A 25,770-nucleotide genomic window follows, 5' to 3' on the forward strand; every position below is an offset into this window, starting at 1 on the left:
TGCTACATTTTAATTGCTACCTTGATATATTTATCTTATATGTTAATACATTTGTATATATATCAATCATTCCCTCACTCAGTATCTTTGAAAGTTTCTAGCCCATGGAACTGATGGAAGGACAGTATTTTAGGAAAGAGAGAAATGATGGGAAAAAGATGGGCAGCTGCCCAATTAGGTGGCTAGGTGACAGATGGGATAAGAGGTAAGGGGAGGACATGATTTGTAAATGGTGCTTATCAAGGTATGACTAATAGTAGGCATTAGAGTGAGCTGCAGGCTACTTCCTTTTTAAAAGAGAAGTTCCTGAATTTGTATCTAATGTGCTGATATCTGGGCAACCTTAAAGGTGAAACAATGCAGAATATGATACATTGCTTCTTCAGTAATGATAATTTAAAGAGAAAAGTTGACTTGAAGTACAGAAAAAGTGTTAACAACAGATTCCTTTTTTTGCTATGAACGTTTGCTGTGAATGTTTATAGCAGTGCTTTTGTTACAACACATGTGTTCACAGACATATGTCAATGAGAACACAGTCATCTACAACAAGGATTGACGACCAAGAAATTGCAAGAGTTCTACAGTCCAAGTTTACTCAACACAAAGTTAATGAATTGTATGCATGCTGAGGTTTGGTCGGAACAAGTGTTTCTTGGTTTTCCCACAGCACAGTAGCGTGGACTTTGTTGACGGAGAAATGTTGGAATGTCTGTATGTCCCGTAGTAAAGGTGATCACCCAGAGGCAAGATGTAGACAGGGAACAGTTATGCGGGTTTAGCACTGTTGTTTGACATAGACAAATCATGCCCTGGAGGCAGATTTCTTATAATTAGGCTGATGTACATAACAAAGGAATTGAAAATCTGGATCGAAACATGTAGGGCGAAAAAAAAATTGGTATTTTTTTAATCTCAGAACCAAAGGAAGAATTTGGTTTTTTTTTTTTTTTTAAGGTAAAAAAACTCACTGAAATCCAGGACCTGTCACTGACAGTTGTACACCAATATTTTTTGAAATGGAAGGAAATGGAGATGACCTGTATGACTTGCCTACATTGGTAGTTTATAAAACAAACCATCAAAGTCCAAAGAACTTCCGTATTCATCACAAAGCTGCTGTAGGACAGAAAGGTGATCGGCTGTGAGTCTGTTGGAAGGTTTTTATGTAGAACGACCTGTTTGTTGACATAACTGTCTGTGTAAATAGACCAGGCCTGAGCCCAGGAGAGATACTGCCACTCTCACAATGGGCTGGTAAGATGTTTGGGTGGGCTAGAACAACTCCACTCCTAATGAAAGTATCAATTTAGCAAGATCAACAAACCGAGTTCCTGTGTTCACCACCATTAGGCGAAGGATTCTGTGTTCAGGGCTTTTGGTTGCCGATACAGTAGTCTCCCTAGACTGCCAAGTGAAGAACTTTGAAAGCCTTGCCTTTGTTCTTTGTCTCTTCCAAACTGATAAATGCTTCCATTAGTCTAATGGTTGTCCCTAAACTATGGTCAAAAAAATAACCACAGGCAACTAAATCCTAAATGTCTTACATTGTTATAATAGAGCCTTGGGGTTGAAGTTACAGGGTTCAACATTGGCCACTTGATTTTGAAGGGAGGCCACAGCGTTCTTTAGTTTCTAAGCAGAAAGTGGCTTAGCCCCGCTCTGTTATGTTTATGTTTTGGTAAATGCTAATGGAACAAGATTGTGGTTTTGTGGTGCCAATGGCATTGCCCAGATTATGCAGGCTGAATGTTTTGTGTCACAAATTACACTTTGTCCAAGACAAATGGGCGTCTATGTAATTCTGTTTCTCAATAATTCATTGCCCACGCAATGCAGACATTTCATCAATGGCATAAGTTTGGCTAACTTTGAAACAAAGGTATGTCCCATGAAAATTGTCCCAACAGGTGGTTATAATCTTTGGCGTAAGTTCAACCAGTAAACCCTAGTTTGATATGTACATTCAAATGCGAATGCACAGGTGCAAATATGTCTGATACAGTAGATAAAGTATTCTGATCTCTAAAAAGCTTTTGTTGCATTAGACAAAATGTTGCTCTTTGGACCCCTTGCAATTCCCCCTCTCCTTCTTCCCTCTCTCCTGAGCACCAATCCACTGGCAGATGTGGCTTTCATCAAACCATGGCTAAACAAATTTTCACCCCAGTAGGTCTGAGGAAATTCCTGATTTTGCATGTCTGATGACATGTCCCCAGGAGAGCTCATGTTTCCCCACAACCAGCCCAAAACAAGGTGGAGATGATATTGAAGGAAGTTGGGCTCTTGTAACCAACTTATCCCTGAATCATGGGGTGATAATTGTGGTCCAGGATTCTGGAACCTTTCAAGTTCAGAAGGAAATCCACAAGGCTCAGATTTGGTCCTATATTCGTGTGCTTGACAGCAGACAGGAGACTGGTATGTCAGACAAAATTGATAACAGATATACATACAGGTGTTCCTGTCAAAACCAGTTGAAATGGTCAGGGTAAATGACACCTGGAAAATGCAATGTCTTGACATCTGCTTCTAGTCCTAGACATTTTGAAAGGAGTGAACTTAAATGACCGCTGACTGAGGTTTTATTCAAAAGAGTAGGGAACACTATTGCTATTTAATCATATAGACCAACATAGTATTGAAGAACTGCTATGTGCCACAGGGTTAATCATGTGGTTGTGCAGTTTCTTTAGTGTTGTTTTTCCAGTTGTGTGGCTCTTCAGTCCCCGCTGGGCCATGGTATATATAACAGGGACCAGTTCTAGAAGGCCAGAGGTTGGCCCCTGAGAGTTTTGAAGTGTGCTGTCTGCCAGCATCCCTTCTCTATGGCATAGGTTGTTGCTGGCTGCTGGGATAACCCCCAGGTCCCACCAACAATGGGCTTACTTCTGTCCCCATCCCAGCCTGTGTTCTCAGCTGTTCCCATTGGTCCGACCTTGCTGATGTATACTCCTCCAGGATCTGTCCCACTCCTCACGAGATCTACACTTGGCGGCAGGCAAACAACGACTTCAATGTGTCATGCCAAAAGTTTTTCACAAATGTGCTTTCAACACTGGTAAAGGGCCAGGCATTCTCTTTCATCTTGTTCCCGTGGCCAATATTGGGCTGACCCTCCTGCTATTGAATCAGGATGTGTCGCAGTTCTCGTGGGACCACTTGGACAGTTTACAGGAAGCACAACCTTCACTTTCAGACTACTGTTTTTAAGAAGATCCTTCGGAAAAGCTTTTGAAAGACAGTTTCTATGAAGCACATTTATCAAGCCGACATTCTTGATGTTGTATCTAGAGCTCGCCAGGTGCAAACATGATATTATGACTGTGGTCCTTTTAGGAATACTTAAAAAATTGCTGACTACTTGTCATGTGTGTGTAGTGAACATTGATACTGACAGATGAATGATTCAATCCCTATGAAGTTAAGCTTGGGAAATATCAGACTTTAATGTTCCTCAGATCAGCATCTGTGCTGAAAGTTCTGAACCACTTCTAACAACCAGTTGCTTGTGTGAAATTGAAATTTCCTCATGTTTTGGTTCTTGGCTCCCCTTTTCCAGGACAAAAGTTGCTATGGACCACCCGGCTTCTCTGTTTGCCCCACTAACAGCCTTTACAAGATACAGAGAATGAATTCAATGTGATTTGTCTATTTTTCAAACTCTAATTGGTACTTGAAATGTGCATGTATTAGATGAACACATGCACAGTTAGTGATGAACCATTGGTGAACAGAGCTACAGTATAACCTCATTTTTATGCAAGACATGTCCATGGTAATCTACAACAGCAGATGTTTTGGCTCATGTTTGATATGCCAATAATGCCATAATGAACCAAAAAGCTTTGTTCTTATCAACACTGTTTCAACAACATGCATGCATAGATCAGAAGAAATAAATTCTTACTTGCCAGTTTGTTTTCCTTAGTATTTTAGCCATGTCCGGTAGATTTAGGAGGGCCTGCATGCCCCTTTTACGTAGAGCGTAATCGGCCGTTTTCATTCTACGTAGAGCGTTGCCGACCACTCCATAATTTAGCGTAGAGCGTAGGGGGGCTTTCTGAATTTAGCGTAGAGCGTAGGGAGGCTTTCTGAATTTAGCGTATTACGTAGCCGGCCCTCCGAATTTAGCGTAGAGCGTTGTCGGGACCCCCCCATGCAGGCCCTCATTTAGTTGAATGGACATCTTTTCAATATCCTTAACAGCTTTCTGCAAACTGAAGCTGTTAAACTGTTAAAGTACATGTAAACCACTCTCAGTTAGAACACGTTTTTCAATTTTTGATGAGATTTAAAGTGTGCTTCTGGTCCCTTTAAATTTTCTGTTTGCCACCAGCTTCCAGCAACACAAGCTCTGAATCTTGATGGGTCTTTTAACTCTTTCTGACAAAAGAAGGACTTTGTCCCATTTAAACTCATGTGTGCCTTTCAGTATGCTAGGCCTTCCCTTCTTTGCCTTTAACAATGGTCCTTTGAATGTGTTTCTGCTACTTGCAGTTTTTTTCTCTATTCTGTTGTAAGTTTTGAATTCATACATGTGATTAAACTACAAATCTAACAGAGGGCTATAAACTCTACTTTAACCTATGGTAATATTTTACCATATCTGGACAAGATAAGAAAAGATTAGATTAGATAGATTCTTATTGATACTTTACATAGAAGTGAAAGTAAAATGGAGATGAAAAGAGAAGACCTAAAGGTGAATTTCTTTGTTCTTTTGTTTGCGGTTGGTTTCATCTTCTGAGGGAAACAGAGATGGTTAGCACCATTGTTTTCTCACCTGTCTGTCAATACCCAAGCCCCACCTGGCCAGCAGGTGGTCTATTCGAACAGATGACAAAGAAACACCTAACAGACAATAGCTCATCACCATACCTTTTGTTTTGTACCCTAACAGTTAGATGTTAAAGGCAACCTAAGCAATATTAGGGCACTGAAAGTCATATATTCAAAATCATTTTTTTTCTGATTTCTGTCCATAGTAAGTTTAGATAACACTATACCATCACATATCGACCATCATGGAGCAAAAATGTGAGGTCGTTGTGTAGTGGTAACTCATTGAAAATCTGAGCACTTGGAGGCCAGCCATCATTTCAAATCTTCCGAACATGCACGATTCTGACCGATAAATCCCGAACGCATCCGAAGAAATGATCACGTGGTCATGGCTCAATGTGCTTGGGCATTGTGACGTCACGCGGCCGGAAGTTACCGAAAATTGTCGACAGGAAACCGTTACGGCTGGATTCTGGGCTGATTTTTGGGGGGACCCAATAAATAGAATACTCCTTTTGTGGCTTGCTTCTGTGCTATTTTTAAACGCCCAAAGTCTGAAATAATGATGCAGATGTGCTAGAATGGGGAAGCAAATGTCAGTTTCAACCTCACAAAACAGAATTGTTTTCCCCAGGATATTTCACGTTTTACCCCCTGAAACCGCTTAGGGCACCTTTAACAGGACAGATTTTGAGCTGTGATTAGGACTAGGTGTCAGTGCCATTATCACCCTCTCTCTATTAAGATATGGTCTGGTGCTGTCTAATGGCAATTTTTGCCATCTTGGTATCTTCTTCGGGCAAAAGTAATGTCAAATTCATGATGTTTTGTGATATTTCCTCTTTGTTCTTGTGTAGTGTAGCTGGCGATAAAGAGACAAGTCTGTATGGCCTGGGGCAATTTCTCTTTCCTAAAGATAGATACATGTATATTGTACTCATGATTGATATGCAGCAAGCTGGATGAATTGATTTTACCTTTCAACATTTCTGAACTTCTCATTTCTACATTTGTCCCACCTACTCGGTTTGGTGGTTAGAATGTAATGATTTTAGTCCTATCCTATCAAAGTTTTGTCATCACTTCATTTGTTTGTATGAAGAGTACACAGTTTTCAATCAACAGCTTTCTACATTGAGACTGGAAAGAGCGATGTTGAAACCCTGTCTTTGCACCTGAGGTTACACCATGTAGTTTGTTGATGTCCTGACAGTGTGTGGGGAGGCAGAGAGTATATCCTCTCTGTGTATTAAGGCTTAGCAGTAAGATCTCTGCTATCCCAAGGGCCAATATTTGAGCAGGTGAAGCTTGTGATCATCATGTGAAGTCAGCACTATTGTTGGGCCGGGGCTTCAAACAGCTGGGCAGCGCACTAAGCTGCTTTATAAACTATGTTAATTCTCGGCAAGGATTCCTGTTGAAGACCCTCTAATTGGCATTTTTCTGAAGCTGGTTTCCCTTTCCATGGTAAAACACAAAGCCGACTTGAAGAAAAGTTCACATTAAGTGTCTGTTGTGAAATATGGAAAGGGCATGGGAACCGATTAAAAAGTAATTATTGTGTAGGACTAATAATGGTTTCCAACTCTGTATACGTAGTTGGGAACCACTTAGCTCCTTGCTTGGTCACAGGAGTAATCCTTAAATCCTTCCTAATTGTAGGATCCTTTAGAGAGACTACAGACGCTTTCTGTCGGTAAGAACGGGCGCATGTCGGACAGAATTGGCAGGATGGAGGAGCCTTTTGATTCTCGATTTCTTGGTACGGACAATAGTGTTGGTGGGCGGGAGGCTGGATGAATAGGGGAGCAGATGTGGTGGAAGTCTGTAAAAGTAAACTAATGAATACAGCCCCTTTTCTGACTGGAAATTTCATGGTGAAGTCTGTTACTCAGGTATCACCAGGAAAACTAAGTTTGCTGAATCTGGTATCGTATTTGATACTGCATACTGCTATTACTAGAGTTTACAGTATTAAGAGATTTTACAAAATATGAAGGTTTTTGAGAAGTTGAGAGAATGAGACCATCAAGAAGAAACTGTTGGAAGAACATCAAAGATTGGTTCCATGGCATTTTTGTAGTAATGTCACAGGTGCACAATTTGAACTGCAGAAATGGTTTCTGATGAGATGGATCGACGCTTGTACTCCCGGGGTCCACAGGTCTGGCATGAGACCTCTGTTCATAAGGCACCCATTACTAACCTGGAACAATGGCATAATGGCTTTGGAACATGTTTGTGATGGGCGTCCCTGCTGGGTGGGTGGGGGGCAGGAGGGGCCCGCCAGCTGCCACCCTGTCCTGCTGCTGGGTCGTGGCACACAGACAGAACAAAGATCCCCTGCACTACCTCTGAACTCCCTTTACAATCTTAGCTCTGGTTGTAAAGAAAGCTCCAAGTGGTCAGCTTGGGTTGTGCTTTTTGTGCTGGATGCGCACGTAACCTTTATGTCATGTCTGACGATCCTGGAGGAAGGAAGTTGTTGAAAGAGCTTCCTTGTTCCCACCAGTGAGAGCTCTACAACCACTTGCCAAAAAATGCAAAGCATGCCAAATTGCATGCTTCATATCCTGGAAAGTAGAGCTATATGCAACACCCTTGCTGGAGGGCAGCTGTGTCCTATACGCCAAGTGTACCTTGGGTTTGGAGTACCTGCCTTTTTCCTTTCGTCTGAACTTGAAGTTCCTGTAATAAAGGCCAAGTCCCTTCATCATACTGGAAATTCCAACCGCATGTGGGGTTCAGTGTTAGATCTGTATCTATCCTTGTAACACAACCAGGACACCCCTCCATTCACAAACTTGCTGGTATTCCCAAAGCCAAGGCCAAAGCTAATTACATTAGAACCCAAGGTCAATAACAATGGTGTGACGACAGGATGTGTTCTGTGTTGCAGAGTCATGGGGGTAGCTAGACTTGAACCCCATTAACTGTTGCAGGGTAGTGAAAGAACTTTTCCTCATGCCAATGCCACGCCTCATAAATTTTGTCTAGGTATTCAACATTGCTTCCTGTGATTCAGTGCATCTTTTTCATTGCAGTTGCATTGAACAGAAAGATTTATAGCAAAGAAACAATAGATTAACCTGTTTGTTGTTTTGTTTTTCAGACTTTTGTCTTCACTGATTCTGACGACCAACAGCTAAGAAGCAGACTAGGTAAGCATCCCTTCATTCATTTATTCATTTATTCTTTCATTCATTCATTTTATTTATTCATTTAGGAAAGCTATCTGATATGTTTGAATTTATCTAAGTAACCCTTTCATCTATTGGGTCTTGTGATTCACTAGACTTGAATATTCAGACTTAAGCAATTTGTCTTTATGCCCTATCTATGCCAGTATGAACAAAAGCTTTGGTGACCACAAAGACATCCGTCCCGTTGTTTCCCACTCTAAGGTGTGCTCAGTCAGCCAGACTTTGCACATACAACACATCAATATTTGGACTAGTTGACACAACTCGCTTCCAGCCTATGGCCGCACCTTGACTGATCTAGGCTGTGCATGCCTACTTAGCAGAAGTAGTCCCAGAAACCTGTGTGATGACAGGGAAACAACTCGCTGTTTCAAAAGGCGGTCTGCTTTGTGCTTCTAAAGAAAGGAAATCACAACATGCACTTGTCCTTCCAAAAACTGTGCCTCGCAGCCAAAACAGTGGCTTTGCATAAAGTCCACCCTGGCGACTTCTGGGTCCCGTTTGTGTACACAAAGAGGGGAGGGGAACACAATGTAGAAATTAGTTAAATCTACAAAAGTTTACCTGCAGTCAAAGCATTTCATGAATCTCCTTTACTTATATTGGGATCAAGAGCTTGAAAGGTTGATTTAAGCATGTGTGTATCAGGTGTGCCCCATCCCTACCTAACTGTTCTTGTCACCATGCCATTGAAGTTTTGCAGACAGGTAGTAGCTAGTTACAAGATTACAACACATCCTTTGTAGACAGCGGTCTAAGTGTGCTTTCCTTTTTGGGCTGCCATCAGGGTAGCGCCCTGAAAGATTCCTCTGACAAGGCTGGTAGTCTGATTAACAGTTTTTCAACAGGAGCTATTGAATTAAGACAGGGTTTCCTGCTCCAATTAAGGCAAGTAATCTTGAATCTGTCAGAAGAGCGTGGAAACGGTAGCCTCTACCAGGCTCCGCCGGATGGCTGGAAAAATAGTAGAAATTGGCCGTAATAGAGTGAATAGTGTGCCAAGGGAGTTAGCTACGGAGGGAGTACATTATGCCATCGACGGAGCCTGTCGGGACTCGCTGTCTATAAAGGGTATCAAATTAATCCCCCGATTATCTGTACAAAGGAACTAACTCAGCGCTGAAGATCATTTAGGTCGTAAATCGCTCAGCGCGCAGTGTGGCCCGGCCGGCCTGGCGTGTGTAGGAAGCCAGCTGTGTGTGGGACAAAGGTCACACGCGGGTGGCAGCAAAACGCACCAAAAATTATATTCTGTATCAAGATGCTTGCATTCTCGGTATTTCCTCGCTAAAATATAATAGAAACATTTTCATTTGTTGAACAAATGGTCTAAAGTCGATTTTTTTCAGCAACGAAATGTAATATGTTTATTGTTTACGAGAGATTTACGTTACTGTGCGGTTAATCTGCAGCGAACAAGCGGGGAAATACGGTAGAGGACATTTTTTCCTTGTTGAATTCAGCCAAACTGCGCATTTTAGAGGCTTATGGTGGCAACAAACGGTTCGGGCTAGTTGAGGCAGGACGGTGTGGCCTGAAAACAAAATGTTTTACCGGCCGATTCCCCCGTCAGAAGTCCGACGAATACAGAATTCTCCACTGCACTGCGGGCCGAGCCGGGGCCCTGCCGCAAACTCGTAGCCAAACATTCCTGGGTTCTTTATACCCACGCGGCGCACACGCGTACGATCAACTACCATCGCAGTACAAAAACTGTCACAGATAACAACATCAGAGGACAAAAATATCGCTTAAACTACGATGTAGGGCACTGGTCTGGACCGTTATGACTTCAAACTTTCGTGATCTCTGACACTTCCTGTCCACATGTTCGCTGGTGGGCTGCTCCTGTCCGGGCCGTCACGGGCGAGTCGGAAAGCAATAAAAGGATTATTTAGCTACTTCGCACCTATTAGATAGCGATTAGTGGACATCAAACGAGAAAGCGAGTCCCGACAGGCTCCGTCGATGGCATAATGTACTCCCTCCGTAGCTAACTCCCTTGGCACACTATTCACTCTATTACGGCCAATTTCTACTATTTTTCCAGCCATCCGGCGGAGCCTGGTAGAGGCTATGGAAACGGTTCATGAACAGACAGCTGATAAGAACTGCTTTGGTTTAAACTTTTTAAGCCTTTTAAGGCAGCACACAGATAACAGGTGTCTGCTCAGAACTTGCAGAAGTTATTTACAGACCTGTAGGCCTGTCTGTCAGTGGTGTATATGGTATTTACAAGTAGGTCAGGCTGAAGAAGGACCACCCAATTTCTTAATTGGCAGGAACTTGTCGGACTAACAAGATCTAAAGTAAACACATAAGTCGTTACGATAATGCATATTTTATATACGTATCAATGGAAATAGGTAACATCCATTGTTTCCTTGTCATTTGAATCAGTATATCATGTGGTGGGTACACTGAAAGTGGAAGGTGTTTTTTCCTATGGGATGTTTACAATAGATTGAGAGACAAAGAGTGATATGATTTTCTACAATGTGCAAAGTGTGGAAGAAAGCCAATTGTCTTGTAGTCAGTGAGAAATGGACCAGTATCACGAGGGTGACAAGCACTTATACTTAATGCAAGATAAGAATCAAATATTTATGATATTTGTTCTCTTCATTCATGCCTCTTATAAAATGTGACAGGATGACACATGTTGATTGACCACAAATGATATCACTTGGGATTATGGTTTTTAAGTGCTGTACTTAAAGCTATGCCCCACTTGGAAGAAGGAAACAAGTTGTTTTTTCCCATGACCCAAATAGACGCTGTATTTGATATCTGTCCCCACCGGCAGACATCCTGCTTACTGTAAAGTACCTTTTGTGTAATAACACACATCCTTTGCACCTGGCGTGGGCAATACTCTGCTATTGACTGGTTCATGGTACTATTGTGTTGAACAGTGAATCTCACATATAGGAACATAATTCACATTCAGCTGCTAGTCACAGCTCGTTTTCTTGAAGTTTTAATTGTTAGGAAATTTTATTGATGAAAATAAGGTGCAACCATACAGTTACTTTAAGAAAGTTTTGTTCAGGTAACTGACTTTTGATTAGTAAATGCCCTGAAACGAGGATTAGGCACTTTGATCCCTATAAAAAGAGGCTTTGTAGATGTTAGATCTCAGTAGAGCAGCGAGGTCAATACCCATCCTTCATCAGGTATGATCCCCACCCATTTTGTCCTTGCAGCATCAGACAACAGATAAGATTTCAAGTTCAGCACTTTGTGAGACCGCCGTACGTATTTCTGTGTTCTTTTACCAAACACTAAAGAGATTACCTCACAACCATGTCATTGTCCATGTGAAAAAAGAGCAAATGATGAATCTATCGAACTTGGTAAAGATGACCAAGAAAAAAATGTATAGATCATTTACTGAATGGACCACAAAGGAAAACGAAATTTCAAGGCAGTCTTAGACAGGTGGCAGTTGTAGCAGGCTTGGCCATAAACAGCCCAGTGTATCCAGTAGAAATCTTATCTGCCAGGACAGGTAACAATCTGGAGTTGTTGTAATACTGATAACGGTGTCCTGTAGTGGGACGCCTGGGATCTTACCCTTGAATAAACAAGACTTAATGTAGGGGCCTTTAGAAGAAGTTTATTTAGGTTGTTGGCAGAGGTTTGGACATTATATTTGTGTTGCACAGAAAGGGATCCATTTACGGTGGTTTGCATAGGGGTGACTCCTGCCCTTTCAACCAGGGAAACTCGATCTGTGCCGTTTTGCTTCTACCAGGGGATGACTGTAAGTTTATTTAAGCAGGTACTTCATAGGTGGGTTCGTATTACAGGCGTGCTGTTTCGTCATGCGAAAGTCAGGAGAGAAAACATAAAGGCAGCCCCCCTCAAAATTCAAAGAAATCCAGCCTAACGGAAATTAACGGACATAATTCCTTTCCTTGTTGGAAGAAATGTGCAAGGACACAACATATTACCAACATTTTTCTGTTCTTTTCTGGTTAGGAATATGGAAAGTAACATGTACTTTGCATTGGCATATGTCCAGTCAAGGGACTGTAGAGTTGTTAAAATAGTACTCTGGGTTGGAGGAAACAGAAGTGGTCGGCTTGGATGGTGGAACTTACTTCAATGAGTACTTCAAAGTCTCTTGACACTACCGATACAGTCTGCAATTGTGATGGACAGCTCTATCCTAGAAATGTGAAGAACAGTAGAGCTTTCTGCATGTCGAGGGCATGGTATTGAAATAATGGAGGGGTCAAGGGAGCAACAGGATTTAGGCAAGTTGTAAGCAGACCTTGTAGTCCTTTCAACAGCACATATTGATTTTTTTATCAATTTGACAGGACGTCTGTAATATGTGGTCCAAAAATAAACTAATTCACTGTTAAGAGCTGCAGAAAACTATTAAGGTTTGGAGTAGGGGGAAAATTTGGATGGTACTTAAAAAAACAACTCTCATAGTTTGGTACTGCTGAGTAGCAGGGCTGTTGCAATAAACTAGAAGATTTTTGAAGATAAAATCATTCGATAAGGTTTTTAACTGAGATGAAATTACTTGTTCTTATTCTTAAGACCAATCTAAGACAACGGAGCATGTAAAGGGGCTTTCTCCAAAATAAAAGCTTCTGTTGAAGCCAATTATGTTTAATTGTAAGACGTTCCATGTATGAGCGATGCTGTAGCTATTCCCTTCTTCTAGAATTTAGACATGTTGTCAACAGTATAACCAGGAATATTTGTTGCTCCTTTGTGTAAGATTTATCATTCTGTGTCTGTTTTTCACTTGATAAATGTTGTGTTAGCCTAGAGAAAACAGAGAAGTGAAGTGTCCTGTCAGTACTGTGGATGTTGGTGTGTTGATGAAGGTCATATTTGATCTTATTGTAAATAAGATGTTTCCTTTCTGTCTTACAGGTGATCACCTGATCAACACCAACTGCTCCAGTTCCCACATGAGGTAAGAATGTAGAACATGTACTTGTATGACCCTACTACATGTAGCTATAACTGTTGTCCAAGAAAAGAAGGATTCAACAGAAGAAAGTTATGGTTTTTGTTCCATTAGCCGTAAAAAAAACATTACAAACATTTTTAGTGGGATTTCCATGTACTTGTAGCCTTTAGACCATTTGTGTGTGACTTGTAACATCTTTTCATAGGATTAGGAAACAAGGCTCTGGTTGAACATGATAAAACGAGTCTACCAAAAACCTTTGACCACTGTGGTTAGAAAGTCTTCTTTGTCCATAAGGAGCAATTTTTCTCTTATTCTGAGTGACACTCTATGAAGATGTCATCACACCTCCTGGGAATTTGTCAGAAAATAGATGATCTCATCCATCTTCTCAAAGTGTGGGAATTCGAATAAGATAATAGAAGTGATCAAACACTTCATTACCATGAAAGGGATTTCATACCATGCTTAATTAGGTACATTCTAATCCAAATTGATGGATTATTTTGTAGACAATGGCTGGATTATGAAGTAGGCTTATAGAGAATTAGGCAGGTGCTAAGTATGTGAGCTATAATGGGATAGAATCTGTGAAACAAAAGGTATTCATACCAGAAATGTCATTGGGGCTGGTAACTTCGTTTTTTCTTTGCCTTTTCTACTGTTGTATGTAACATCCAGCTATCTGGAATGCAGGCCTCCTTCCTCTTTGTAAGGAGTGAATACACCTGCACCGGTGTGTCCAATCTTCCTGACAGGTAGCTGAGGAAAGGCAGCAACTGCCATTTTAGAAACCTGCCCAGGTTACTGGGTTTTTACATGCCTGGTCCAACCTTGGTGTCTCCTGGGTCCAGGGTGGTGTGTTTAGTGGCTTCCAGCAGCCCACAGGGAGAAGGAGGGAGGTTTGGAGTGTGGCTGCCTCCCCCTCATGTCAACAGGTCATAGAATGAGGAAGTTGCAAGATAGCTAACTATACTATAGAGTGTGTGAAGGATTCGCATTTTGAAACAGTTAATTGGATTGGAAATGCTTAGATCCTTATAGAACACAAATTGTGGGGGAAAAAAATTGTACACAATGGGTTAGAATATTTGCCATCATCCACTAAGAAATTATCTGTAAGACCCGATATACACAGGGAAAATTTTCTGGACGTACGACAATGACGTATAACAATGACATACCACAATGCCTTTTTTTCCTGGGTGCGACCCGGCGTTGAGCGACACACGTCAGGCATTTTTACTTTCGTCGAAAATTATTTTCCCAGTGTGTATTGGGTCTAAGTCAAAGTCTCTAAAAGCGAAAATGTCGAGCTCTGATCAGTAAGTTTAATGTATTTATCCACAGTTTTGTACCATGCAGAGCTGAAACATTTTTTGTTAGTAGGTGAAATTGCAACTGGTTTCCACTTACATCAACATCAAATATTTTAGACAAAACAACTCCAGCGTTGGTATTGCACTGTGTCTGTTATGCATACAAATACCTTCCGGCTCCTGCAAATTCCTGTATTTTTCCCAAAACAATTTATCACCTGTTTTCCTTTCATGTTGATCGTCAAAATTTGGTATGATATCATTTTATGCATTCCCTAGTTCTGAAGTAACATTTTACTGCTACCATCTGTGAGGTCTGGCGCTTACTGGTTATAGTCTTTCAGCATGTAATGGTGCAATATTTCCTGCCTGAATTTCTGACCTGTAGCTTTAATCTGTTGTAGCGTCCCCTGTGACCACTTTTGTTATTGTTCAATCTCCGATAATGTCTGTTGCCACCACAGCCTCACGTGTCCATTTTCTTTCCATAGACAGCCCCAGCCAGGGATGTCCCTGTATCCTAGCCTGGATGCCAGACCCCTAATCTATCGAGGGGCCACTCTCAATAGATATTTTAGAGATTGGGAGTCTGGCACCCAGGCTACTGTAGGGTCCTGTAGCTCAACTGGTAGTAGCCTCACAGTTGGGCTCCTTGTTCCATTTAGTCAGCAACTGGGAGACCCCTGGTTCAATCCTGGGTGGGAGACATCTTGGTTGGGGCTGCACTCTTCTTTCGGAAGAATATAAAAAGTCAAAGTTTATTGCACAACAATTACATGTCCTGAAACATATCCTGCTATTGAAACAATAAGGGAACTTGCTGCCCTATGTGCCACTAGACACTTCAAGGGACTGAAGGAAAGAACAAACGACAGCCCCAGCCCTGTTCTTGTTCTGACTCAGTATGTCATTTTCACCTGGTGTTTTATAACATGTGCAGCCCAAAACCTCTGAGACATGTACAGATTGACACCTGAATTGTAGACACCTGAATTGTAGACACCTGTGGGTCATCTTGGGAACTCCAGCTATCTGATGTTCATTTCTCAAATATATTTGTGAAATACAATGTGTAGTCTCATTGTTTGTCCTAGTCCTTATACTAGTTATAGAAAGCTATAAGAATTGCCATACAAAAAAGTTGTACATGTATTATATAGACTCACTGGCCACAGGGAAGTGGCACAGCATGCCAGTGCTTGGCCTTTGACCTGGACCTGTTGTCTGCCATGGCAGCAGCAGGGGTGTGTGACAAATTGATTAGAATATGGGGATGATTGGAAGTTGGTGATTGACAACCCTGAGAGCATGAAGGTGGCATTGACTTGACCGGGGTCAGCGAAATTTTGATGTGAATAACCAGGCATATTGTTCGAAATACTTGGACTGTCTGTAATTGATGTATCACGGATTCCAGGGGACAAGGGGTCAGCTGTGTAGTAATACATGGATACAATGATGGTCAGTTTATGTCCATAACAATGGAGAGTAATTTGATTAATCAACAAGTACCTATTACATACATAAGATGCGTTTATTACACCAGTACTTTTTCAGTTATGTTGTGTAGGTGTTTCTTGCAAACCTGCAAATTGTAGGCTTCGATCCAGCCTTTTGTGACATTTTACAGTCTGCTATAACCTCTGTCACTGGTTATGCAAATTACTGACAATGAAAGTGCAGTCTGGTCCCTCATCAGTGTGTAATTTTTGTAATTTCCCACCATTTGTCTGTACTTGTTCCTGGGTGGGAGTTATCCAGGGGTGCCCAGGCCAGAATGGGAGGTGATTTGTTTGCAGGTGTTCCCCTCCCACCAAACCAGATGTGCAGCTATTGTTTGAGAGGGCATGATTAGGGGGTGAGTTGGTCAGGCACGTATCAATGTACAGTACATGGGAACAGGGGCTGGTGGTAGATGGGGAAGGGGTTGTCAGTCAATTTTGGAGAAAAAAACAACACGTTTTCAGTGAAAATGTAGAATGGGGTTGGAGTCTGAGATTTGAATAAGCTAAAACATGATGTGTGAAAACCTTATGATGATGATGATGAAAATATTTGATCAAATATGTAATAAAGATAGGGACTCATGGGTCAGTGAATTTGAGGTCAAATAAGGTACACGTTATCAAAGATGTAGCAGTATCTCACAACTACGCCAAAAATGATTACTCAAGCAACTGGATAAGATTTTGGAAAAGATTTTCAAAATCTTATCCAGTTGCTTGAGTAATTATTTTTGGCGTATCTTATTACCTGGATGTCTAACCTTCAGCAACGTATCTCACAACTACTTTGTGATATGCTTCAAAATAGTTAGATCACAAGACTATGTAATAAAATGCAAGACTATGTAATAAAATGAATCAATTTTCATCTGCCAACATTAATGTAAAACAGACAGTTTGTGGGCATTAGGCCACATTAATTTAATTTATTTTTATTTTTAATTTTAGCAACAAAAAATCATAAAAACAGAAGGCTGGGGTGAAAACTTGCACCTGACCCTGTTCACTCACTGATACTGTGTGCACCAAAGTAAAAACATTCCTCTGAGATTTTGTTTTCATGTTGTTTTTCCAATCTAGCATTTTTTTTTTAATTTTTATTTTATTCCGTTAACCAAGAAAATAAATTGGTGTGGCCTTAAATAGAAAACAATGTCCTTGTCATTGTCTCCTCGCTCCCTATTGCCTATTGGTAGTTGCAAAGAGGAGAAGCCCCATAACAAATTGTTCTGACAGAAAACACTTGGAGGTCACCCTGAAAGGTTTCCTGGGTCATTGTAGAGGGGAGACAAAGTGAATATTTCTCATTCTTTCAATAGAATCAAATTCCTCTTTGATTAAAACGTTTCATAATTTGGGAGAACTGTAACCTGGGAGGGACTTTGTTAGTTTAGTCTGAATATTGTTTTTTTAGTTATTCTAATCCTTGTGCTTTCAACGCTGAAGAAATAGAAGGATTTAGCTAGGTCAGAGGATGGTACTGTAGCAGAAAACTCATTAAGTATGATGTCAAGCAAGCTTAACTTTGTTGTCTGAAAAAATACTCCAGAATAGCTTTAAAAATATTTTGCTAGAAGCCTGAAAAAAACATTCAATTTTTGTGGTTTGTAGGAATGTAGATCTATCAAGGAAATAGATTATCATCATGTAATTATATATCAAAGAAAATAAGCTGTCAGCTAAAGCCATCGTAGATGAAATATGAGTTGGGAAGGGTTGGTAGAGTCTGAAATATGAGCTGAGCCTGTGGCATTCTTGTTCTTTGAGCAATAACGAATGATTTATGGCATGTTGAGACTAGGTTGGTGAACGGTTATCGCACAATGTTTACAAGTTCAGGTATTTCCTGTTCCTACCTAATGTTGCATGTTTGTCTAGCCTGACCACTTTGGTATGTTCTCACGCTTGTTAGTGCTTCTGGCGGTTTCTACTGTGAGGTACCTAGCAGAGAAGAATCCCGAGATATATGTGTGAATATACAACACCATGATCAAATGGAAATTATGGGTTACAGAGCAAGATTCCGTGCCATCCAATCTTCCCACCCACCCAGAAATTAGTCTTTTCATCAGTAAAGATATGTGAATTATCATAAGCTTTGGTTTAAACCAGTGTCTATAGTCTTCTGACATGTTGGCAGTCAGGTATTCTTCATCGTAAGACCAGTGGATGATGTCATGATAGAGCAATGGCGGAGGCAGCCATTCCAACAATGCTGCGTGACAAAAGTGTGACAAAGATGCTTCAGCAGGTCTATTGTGAGCAAAGTCCTGTAAACTAGTGTCAGGTCATGAACTGTGTACGGCATGACAGTGACTCATCATCTAATGTCATTTTAAACTTGTGAATGTATACTTGTATTATTACTACTGCTAATTAATATGGCAAGCTTTTATGAAATATGCTTTCTCTCCATCACTGCAGTAATAGCATTTCTGTACATGTGTATGTCTGCATGATACCGTACCTCCCTTGTTTCTGACAATTGCCTCTTGTGTTTCCAGACAAGCACTGTGCTGTAAGATGGCTGTGGAGTATGACATGTTCCTGCAACAAGACAAAAGGTCAGATGATGTTCCCTCTGTTCTGCACTGCTGTTAGACAGCCTAGTACTTAGTAGTAGTGTGTCCTTTCAGATCAGTTTTGTAAGAATCTGATCCTTGACTCAACTCTTTATGTCACCTTGAAGTAAACTTCTGTTCATGGGCTTTTGAATCTTGAAAGATAAAGATGGCAAGATGGCCAGCATGAAAAATTCAAGAACTTTGTTATTTTGCGTTATCAAAAATGACTATACAGTGAAAACCAATTCAAAATCATATTTTTGTGTGCATTTTTGGACTTGATGAAAGTCAAGGAGGTTACTGCAGTTTATAGAAATAACTTTCAAAAGTTAGCATGACACCAAGCTGACAAATGAAGTGACCCCTTGTTGTACCAGTAAGCGGTCTGTGGTTCACTCGATGGTGCCCAAACATCCATGTTCTGCCCATTCACTTCATGGATGAAGTCATTGGCCTGAATGCCTTTGGTGGCACCCTGTTGCCATGGCAATGTCAACCAATCAAAAGTCAAGCACAGTTTCTTCCCATCATTGCCTATGAAAACAGACATCCCTTTGTCGGATTCAACTTTAAACAGAGCTTCAAACTAGTCACAAGGAAGTTGCAAAAGTCAAATGTCACTGATATGAATGTTGGTAAAGATGGTCACACTGCTGCTGACCCATGTGGGCGGCACCTTTGACAGATCTGTATCATATTCCTGAAAGAAATGCAGAGAATTTGATGGACAAGTTGTCACGAGAGACCTTCATGGGAACTCTTGGGCAAACAAACTGTTGGTCATTTGTTGCTTGGCTGGCATGTGCGTGCATACTTGGCAGGCACCACGACAGCCACCGTATCCCGTTTCGTATTCAGTGCCACTTGTCGCCATGTATCCGTTACACGACTGGTGCCACAAGAGAACCCCAAAAAGGGACAACCTCCAGAGTTGTATCCTTAACAAGAAAAGAAAAAAGAAACAAAGGAATGCAGACAGTGAAGAGTGGTATGGGGCTTGAAATCTCACTGCACATCCAAAACATACTAAGCAATCAGGCATCAAATTGAGATGTTTCAGCTGCTGGAAAGACTGACATATATCTGAAAAATTATCAACAATGAAGAAAGGTCTATTATGATCGACAGTTTATGGTACAGGAGTTTGAAGGAGTGATCTCAAGTGCTAATGTAATAAATAAGGAAATCATCTGGTAGATGAAAAGAAACAACACTTTGTCGCAAACTCAAGACTTGATACTGCAAGTTGGAAGACAAAAATGATAATGAAGCTGTAGCGAAATTATAAAAACCAGAAGTAGTTTGAAATGGTCTAGAATGATTAACATGTCAGAGAAAATAATTTGACTATTGATGAGAGATTTCCTGTCATTACTTATAGAAACATCTTCACAAATCCTCTAAGAGGTAATCTTAGTGAAACCAAGCAGTGTGTGTGTTTAGCTCAAGCGTTCATCATCTCATAGTCCCGTGTAAATAGTCCAGGTGAAGCCTGACAAGGCTGTTGTTATGTGTTATTGGGAGGTGATCCCGTCTGGATGGAAAGTAACTCAGGGTTGGATCTGGGGGCTGGGCTCCCAGCTCATACCACAGTGGCAATAGTCCCAGCATGGCCCTCAGGTAAGCATGACCGTTTAGCCAGTCATGCTAGCCGGTACATTCCATACTTCAAGCCTTGTGGAAAATAGGATGGGTGGGTGACGTAGGCTCGTGGGAATTCAACCCCACGCTCCATGGAGAAGTTGAAGACTGACACAAATGTGGTTTCAAGCCAGTAGGATATTTGTCGATGGTACATTGTTCAGTAGTAGTAGTCCACTGTTTTCTGCTGCTGCATGCAGGAGTCGAAACATCCTGCAGCAGCATTCAGTCTTTCTTCAGTCCTTTCCACTTGGTCCGGTTCGTCCCGAGCTTCCTTAGCTCCCGTAGGTTTCTTTCTGACCGCAACGGTGTACAGTACAAATGCAAAACTGTGTGCACCAGTGAATGCTCTCCACAAAATGTTTCATAGCGTCTACCAGACTGAAAAAGCTCTTCCATTTATTGGCACGACAAACTGAACATTGGAAGAATTACGCCAGAGTATGCTTACATCAAATTGAGATTAACATGGTTGTACTAAAGCTCCCCATGCTTCACTTAAACATACCCATTTCCTTAAAAGCACATCCTCGGCAACTGTCAGTCATTGCAGTCTGAGTTATCAGAAATCCCCACAGCGCTTTGTTTCTCATATCTGATTAGCTTCAAGCCCTAATGAGTATGCCTTGTGGTATCAGCACATCCTTATCCCCTAGACATCTGACATGTAATCCACTCCACCCACAGAACACTTCCTAAACAAGGAGAATAAAACAACCCTCTGCCCAGGGCAGCATTCTCATGGCCTTTTTTGTCTCGTGTGCCCAGTTGAACTTGACCATTGTTGAGATTCCAAGAATTTATATGGTGAATTGTGAGGCAGAGCAGTGGTGGTCGTCCGGTCTTTCCCAAATGTGCTGTGGACCCACAACTTGTGAGGTAAAGGAGACTGACTAGTCATGCCCTGTTCTGGTGTTCGTTTCCCACACCTAGTGACTGGTACACAAAGAAAGAAAGTGTCTACATTTCTCAACACGCCTTCCATCAACTTGCATAGAGATTAGAGAATCAATTGCAAGCAAATCGTACATACCAGCCAATGTAGTGTTAATGATCTTTGTCTTTTAAAAGAAATAGCCAAATATGATGATTTTGATTTGAGCGTCTCAGTAGTGGACATTTACATGACTACAGGGGATCTGTGATAAAACCTTGAAGTAAGTAAAGAAGGGACACAATATGGTACATGAAATGAGTTGCAGGGAGGACCCCTGTTTACTGATGTCAGTACTGCAGCAAAGGTCTCATGTCAGTCATGATGACAAATCTCAGCCATGTCAGCCTCAGTCAGTTATAGATATCATATTTTCAGATTACATTATCCATGAAGAGAACTTGATTATTACTGCAGCTGTTTCAGAGTAACCGCTCATTTTAATGTACAAGTACGTCATGCCAAGAAATACTATTAAAAGGTATATACATTGTATTAGCTATAACATCTTTGGTGCAGTCTACACAAATGCAGCGCCTCACAGTGACTGTTTTGAATATTGCAGGTGGTTCTGCCATGTGGACGATGACAACTACCTGAATGTGCATGAGCTGGTGAAAATGCTGAACCAGTACAAGCACACAGACGACGTCTATCTCGGGAGGCCCAGCATAAACCACCCTATGGAGACATATGATAGACATGAAAACATGCAGGTCAGCATCTTCCCAAAATCCTAGTTTGTTTGTTTGTATTGCATACCTGGTAAACTGCCTCTTGGCATAACACACCAGGTTTGTACTGAAGAGAACAAGCTGCATATCCGGACAGATTTTTATGATCCACTCACACCAGGAAGGACCCCTACTCTTTTCGATAAGTGTGGTGTGTTCTTTTACGTGCTCAAGGTGTGGCTCTCCTCAAAATGGGACCTCTATTTAACGTCCTATCCGAGGAATGTCCCTAAGTAACCAAAGCTAGTTACTTATTTTCACCTGAGTGAAGTGAGGAAAGTCGTGTAAAGTGCCTTTCCCAAGGGCACAACGTCAACGAGACAGATCAGGGAACCCCGGATTCGAACCCGGTACATCTGGGTTCTGGGGCCAAACACCCTGCCACTGCGCCACCGTGACACCACTAGTTAGTGTCAAATGGAGTAACTATTGGTCTCTGTGCTTCTAGAGGCACCTAACCAATTAAGAGGAAAAAGAGGTGTTACTCATAAAAAAAGAGTTGTGCATAGCTGCTAGTGTTATATTTGTGAAATTGATGTCTTATAAGTTATAGATACATGTACATGTACATACATATGATGATCATTGATATGAATTTATTTGTCTCACCCTATGTATTTGTACTTGCAGAAAGTGAACTTCTGGTTTGCCACTGGGGGTGCAGGTTTCTGCATCAGCAAAGGACTGGCCTTAAAAATGATTCCATATGCAAGGTGAGTTTAGGCTAATGTATAGAAATAGATTAAGATACCTGCACTTCTTACATGGGGGAGTGTCCCAGTGGTGTAGTGGTCTGCGCTTCTGGTACTTGCCACATCTGGTTCAAATTATTTGGACCAGAAGGCCCGAATTCAAGCCCTGGGTTAGGACACTTACGGACAAGAGGCGCATTGAGTCATACCAAAGACTTTATAAAATGGTACATACTTCTGAAACAGTATGAAAGTTAAACACACTCCACTGCCAGTGGACTAGCCCCCTGCTGCAGTGATTGCTGCACCACAGTGTGGCCCAGGGCTATGAAACGGAGATGGGCACCGCCCCATACATCAATAATGGTGTGGGAGGATTTTAACGAACTAAACTTCTTACATAGAAAGGTGATGAAAAATGTTGAAGAGGGACATGGAGAGCCTATGCACATATAATACAAACATGTCGTGAATTACTCAGTGGTTCAGAAGTCTTCTTGTGAAAGGAAATGGGCTTGAAATTGTATTTCAAAAACATGTCAGCAACCATATATCTAGATGCACACTTGAGATAATCTGTGTGGTGAAAGAAGTCTTGGTGATAGACTTTTTCATTCTTACCATCATGCATTCTTGTCAGTACTGACTGAATTGTAAGTAGATTACATTGAATTTGTTACATACAATGAACAGTATTAGTAAATTGTTTGCAGCCACAAGAGATGATTTCCTCCATTTAAACAGGAGATCCTACACTCTGACCAGACTATAGTTACAAGTATGAAAGGCTAATACAGCTGTTCCTTCCTATTTTCCTCCAGTGGCGGTAAATTCATGAGTTCCTGTGAGAGAATACGACTCCCTGACGACTGTACGCTGGGGTTCATCATAGAGAGGTTACTGAGGGTCAAACTGGTGCAGATCCAACAGTTCCACTCTCATCTGGAGTGGCTCAAGTTTATCAAGAAGGAGGAACTGCCTCATCAGGTACTGTCCTATCCTGTTTCAATCAATCAATCAATCAATCAATCAATCAATCAGCCAATCATTCAAGAAATAAACCTATGATTTGATGCAACGGGGGTTGCCCTAACATTTCACGTTTTTTTTACGCGCTCAAACTCAAGGCGCTCCATTGCTGGTTGCCAGAGAATGGTCAGATTTTGATTAATGAATTTTGAACACATTCATCTAAAGAATATACATGGACAAGAAATGTATTCATACTGTTCATATGGGCCCTTCACGCTCCGCCTTACAAGCAGAAAACGCTGTGAGACATTTTCACGAATGTACCTTCTGATTTAGTGCTACGGCAGCTAGTGTGCCTCACTTAGCACGCTTTGGTAATTTTGCTCTCTTCGGAAGTTGGTGATGAAGTGAAGGAAATACAAATAAGGCTTGTAGTCTGCTATATTCTAGCTTTCTTTTGACCGGAAAATTTTGACTGTGTGCATTTCTCACGTCATGTGAGAAGGGCTATATCTAGCGCATCCCAGCTCATGTTTCCACGGGAAATAGGCTACCTCGCACTGTGCGCGCGGCCCGACGTAGGTCTTGAATGCGGCCCGACTTACGAAATCATTACGATAAAATGACACCGCTTACATCAACAATACTCCGTCTACTTATTGGGAAATATCTTCACCATCTTTGTATTCAGTTTCCTTTTCATAGACAGTGCCAATCACATGTTAGAGCGTAACAAAGCTGTGCGTTGAATCGCCGTCCGCCACCATCGTGGCTCAAAAAAATGGCGGGAAAACAACGTCGCCAGACGACAGCAATGTTTACGTTGTTTTTCTTTGGTCAGTTTTCTCCTCAACAAACACTTAGAGACCCAAATTTTTAGTGTTTTATGAAGTTATATTTCTTATAATTTATATGTATGATAGTTGTGTGACTTGTGTATCTGCTTGGCACAGGTCATATATTTAGGTGCCGGGCCGTCTAGCTACGCAGTGACCCTCTACTCAGCGCTACCATCATTATTGTCAAAATACTACTTTTTGACAAAACAAGAAATGAATATGTACACATATGTTTTGAATGGAAATAACAATTATGTGCATGAACTTGGGTTATTTACCTTCCTTATCAGCATAGTCATTGGGCACAAACACGGCGTACTTCTGCAAAATAAGATCAGTAAAAAATCTGTAACATGTTAGGGTGGGTCAAATGTTAGGGCGCCCCCCGTTACTAATCATGCTCTTGTATCCAGTCAAACTATTATGCGGCCAGACAACTGATCAAAATTAGGATGTTATATAGATTGTTAGGCCCGCTGAATGTTGTATTGTATGTTCTCTCTGCAAGTGATGAAAGATCCCAATTTGCTGTTACTGAAGCCACTTGTTACTTTACAGATTTCCCTGAGTTACGGGCTAACTCCGTATCGTGGAAGTGCTAGAAATATTATCGGCCTTGATGAGGTATTCAGTGAAAGTGATGATCCAACAAGGTAAGTCTTTTTTTTTGATAATCTTTGTTAGTACTTTCCAACAACGAAATCAACAGAGACATTCGTACATAAATAGAAACGTAAAAAGCCTGAAACTATCTCTCCAACAGAAAGTTTGTTTTCCTCTGTCTGATAAAATGAAGCAACAATAGAATGTGTCATATTAAGAAGACACGAAAGGACAGTTATGCCCATGATTTGATGATTCTGTTAGATAAATCATCATACCTGTGTTAGAGGTGGTGTAGTTCCGTCAGTTTACTGTAACGTGTCTTATTTTTGCCATTGTTTTATGTTAACCACAAACTTAAGACTATTACGAAATTTCTGTTTTGTCCTCTGCCCACCTGCCCCCTTGTCTAAGCGCTACATACTGTACTGTTCAGTTTATGATGTATTGGAAGCACCTTTTACAGTGAAAATGCCATTGTTTCAACCGCACACTTAAAAACACTGCAAACTCTCCATTTTCTCCGTCTCCCTGCTGCGAAATTGAATCCCTGCGAACTTAAAGTGATTTACAGTACCTGATTTGCCTCTAGGGTCGTCTGTCTGAGCTGTAATGTGATATGCTTTTATTCCGGTGCCTTGTGGTGAATTTCCTAATAACCTTGGGATGGTACAGGTGGAAATGAAGCTGATGTGGGGCTCGTTAACTCTGGTAGAAATAGACCCTGAGTCCAATTGTTCTCATATCATTTTTTTCCTGTCCATTTTTCAGGTTTAAGTCCCTGCACTGCCTGCTGTACCCGTATGTAGACCTCTGCAGTGGTCATGTGAAGAGAAGAAGATAGTTGAGACTGAGATTACGTTTCTTCTGCAACTGTAAGCAAAAGAACACAGGGCAAATTGAACATTCCATTGCTATATGTAGGGTTACTTTTTAAAGAACAATAAGATATTTCTTAGCGTAGATATTTTTTCTTAAATGTTACCAGAATGTACATGTGATGCATCACAAAGATGCATGTACGTTGCAATGTTTCCAAC

The 25,770-nt window shown here is 41.2% G+C and overlaps 1 protein-coding gene across 1 annotated transcript in view; it reads left to right on the forward strand.

Moving 5' to 3' along the window:
• Window positions 1-25,631, forward strand: part of LOC136439619 (beta-1,3-N-acetylglucosaminyltransferase lunatic fringe-like) — a 30,057-nt gene extending 4,426 nt beyond the window's left edge. Inside the window, exons 2-9 of the mRNA XM_066435069.1 lie at window positions 7,898-7,946; window positions 12,888-12,930; window positions 18,256-18,315; window positions 21,456-21,606; window positions 22,255-22,337; window positions 23,138-23,303; window positions 24,686-24,780; window positions 25,502-25,631. Of these exons, the coding sequence (XP_066291166.1) occupies window positions 7,898-7,946; window positions 12,888-12,930; window positions 18,256-18,315; window positions 21,456-21,606; window positions 22,255-22,337; window positions 23,138-23,303; window positions 24,686-24,780; window positions 25,502-25,574 (720 nt within the window). The 3' untranslated portion in view covers window positions 25,575-25,631. The remainder of the gene's footprint in view (window positions 1-7,897; window positions 7,947-12,887; window positions 12,931-18,255; window positions 18,316-21,455; window positions 21,607-22,254; window positions 22,338-23,137; window positions 23,304-24,685; window positions 24,781-25,501) is intronic.
• The last annotated feature ends 139 nt before the right edge of the window (window positions 25,632-25,770 follow it).

This window comes from Branchiostoma lanceolatum, chromosome 8 (genome assembly GCF_035083965.1).
Source record: "Branchiostoma lanceolatum isolate klBraLanc5 chromosome 8, klBraLanc5.hap2, whole genome shotgun sequence".
Taxonomy (NCBI): Eukaryota; Metazoa; Chordata; class Leptocardii; order Amphioxiformes; family Branchiostomatidae; genus Branchiostoma; species Branchiostoma lanceolatum.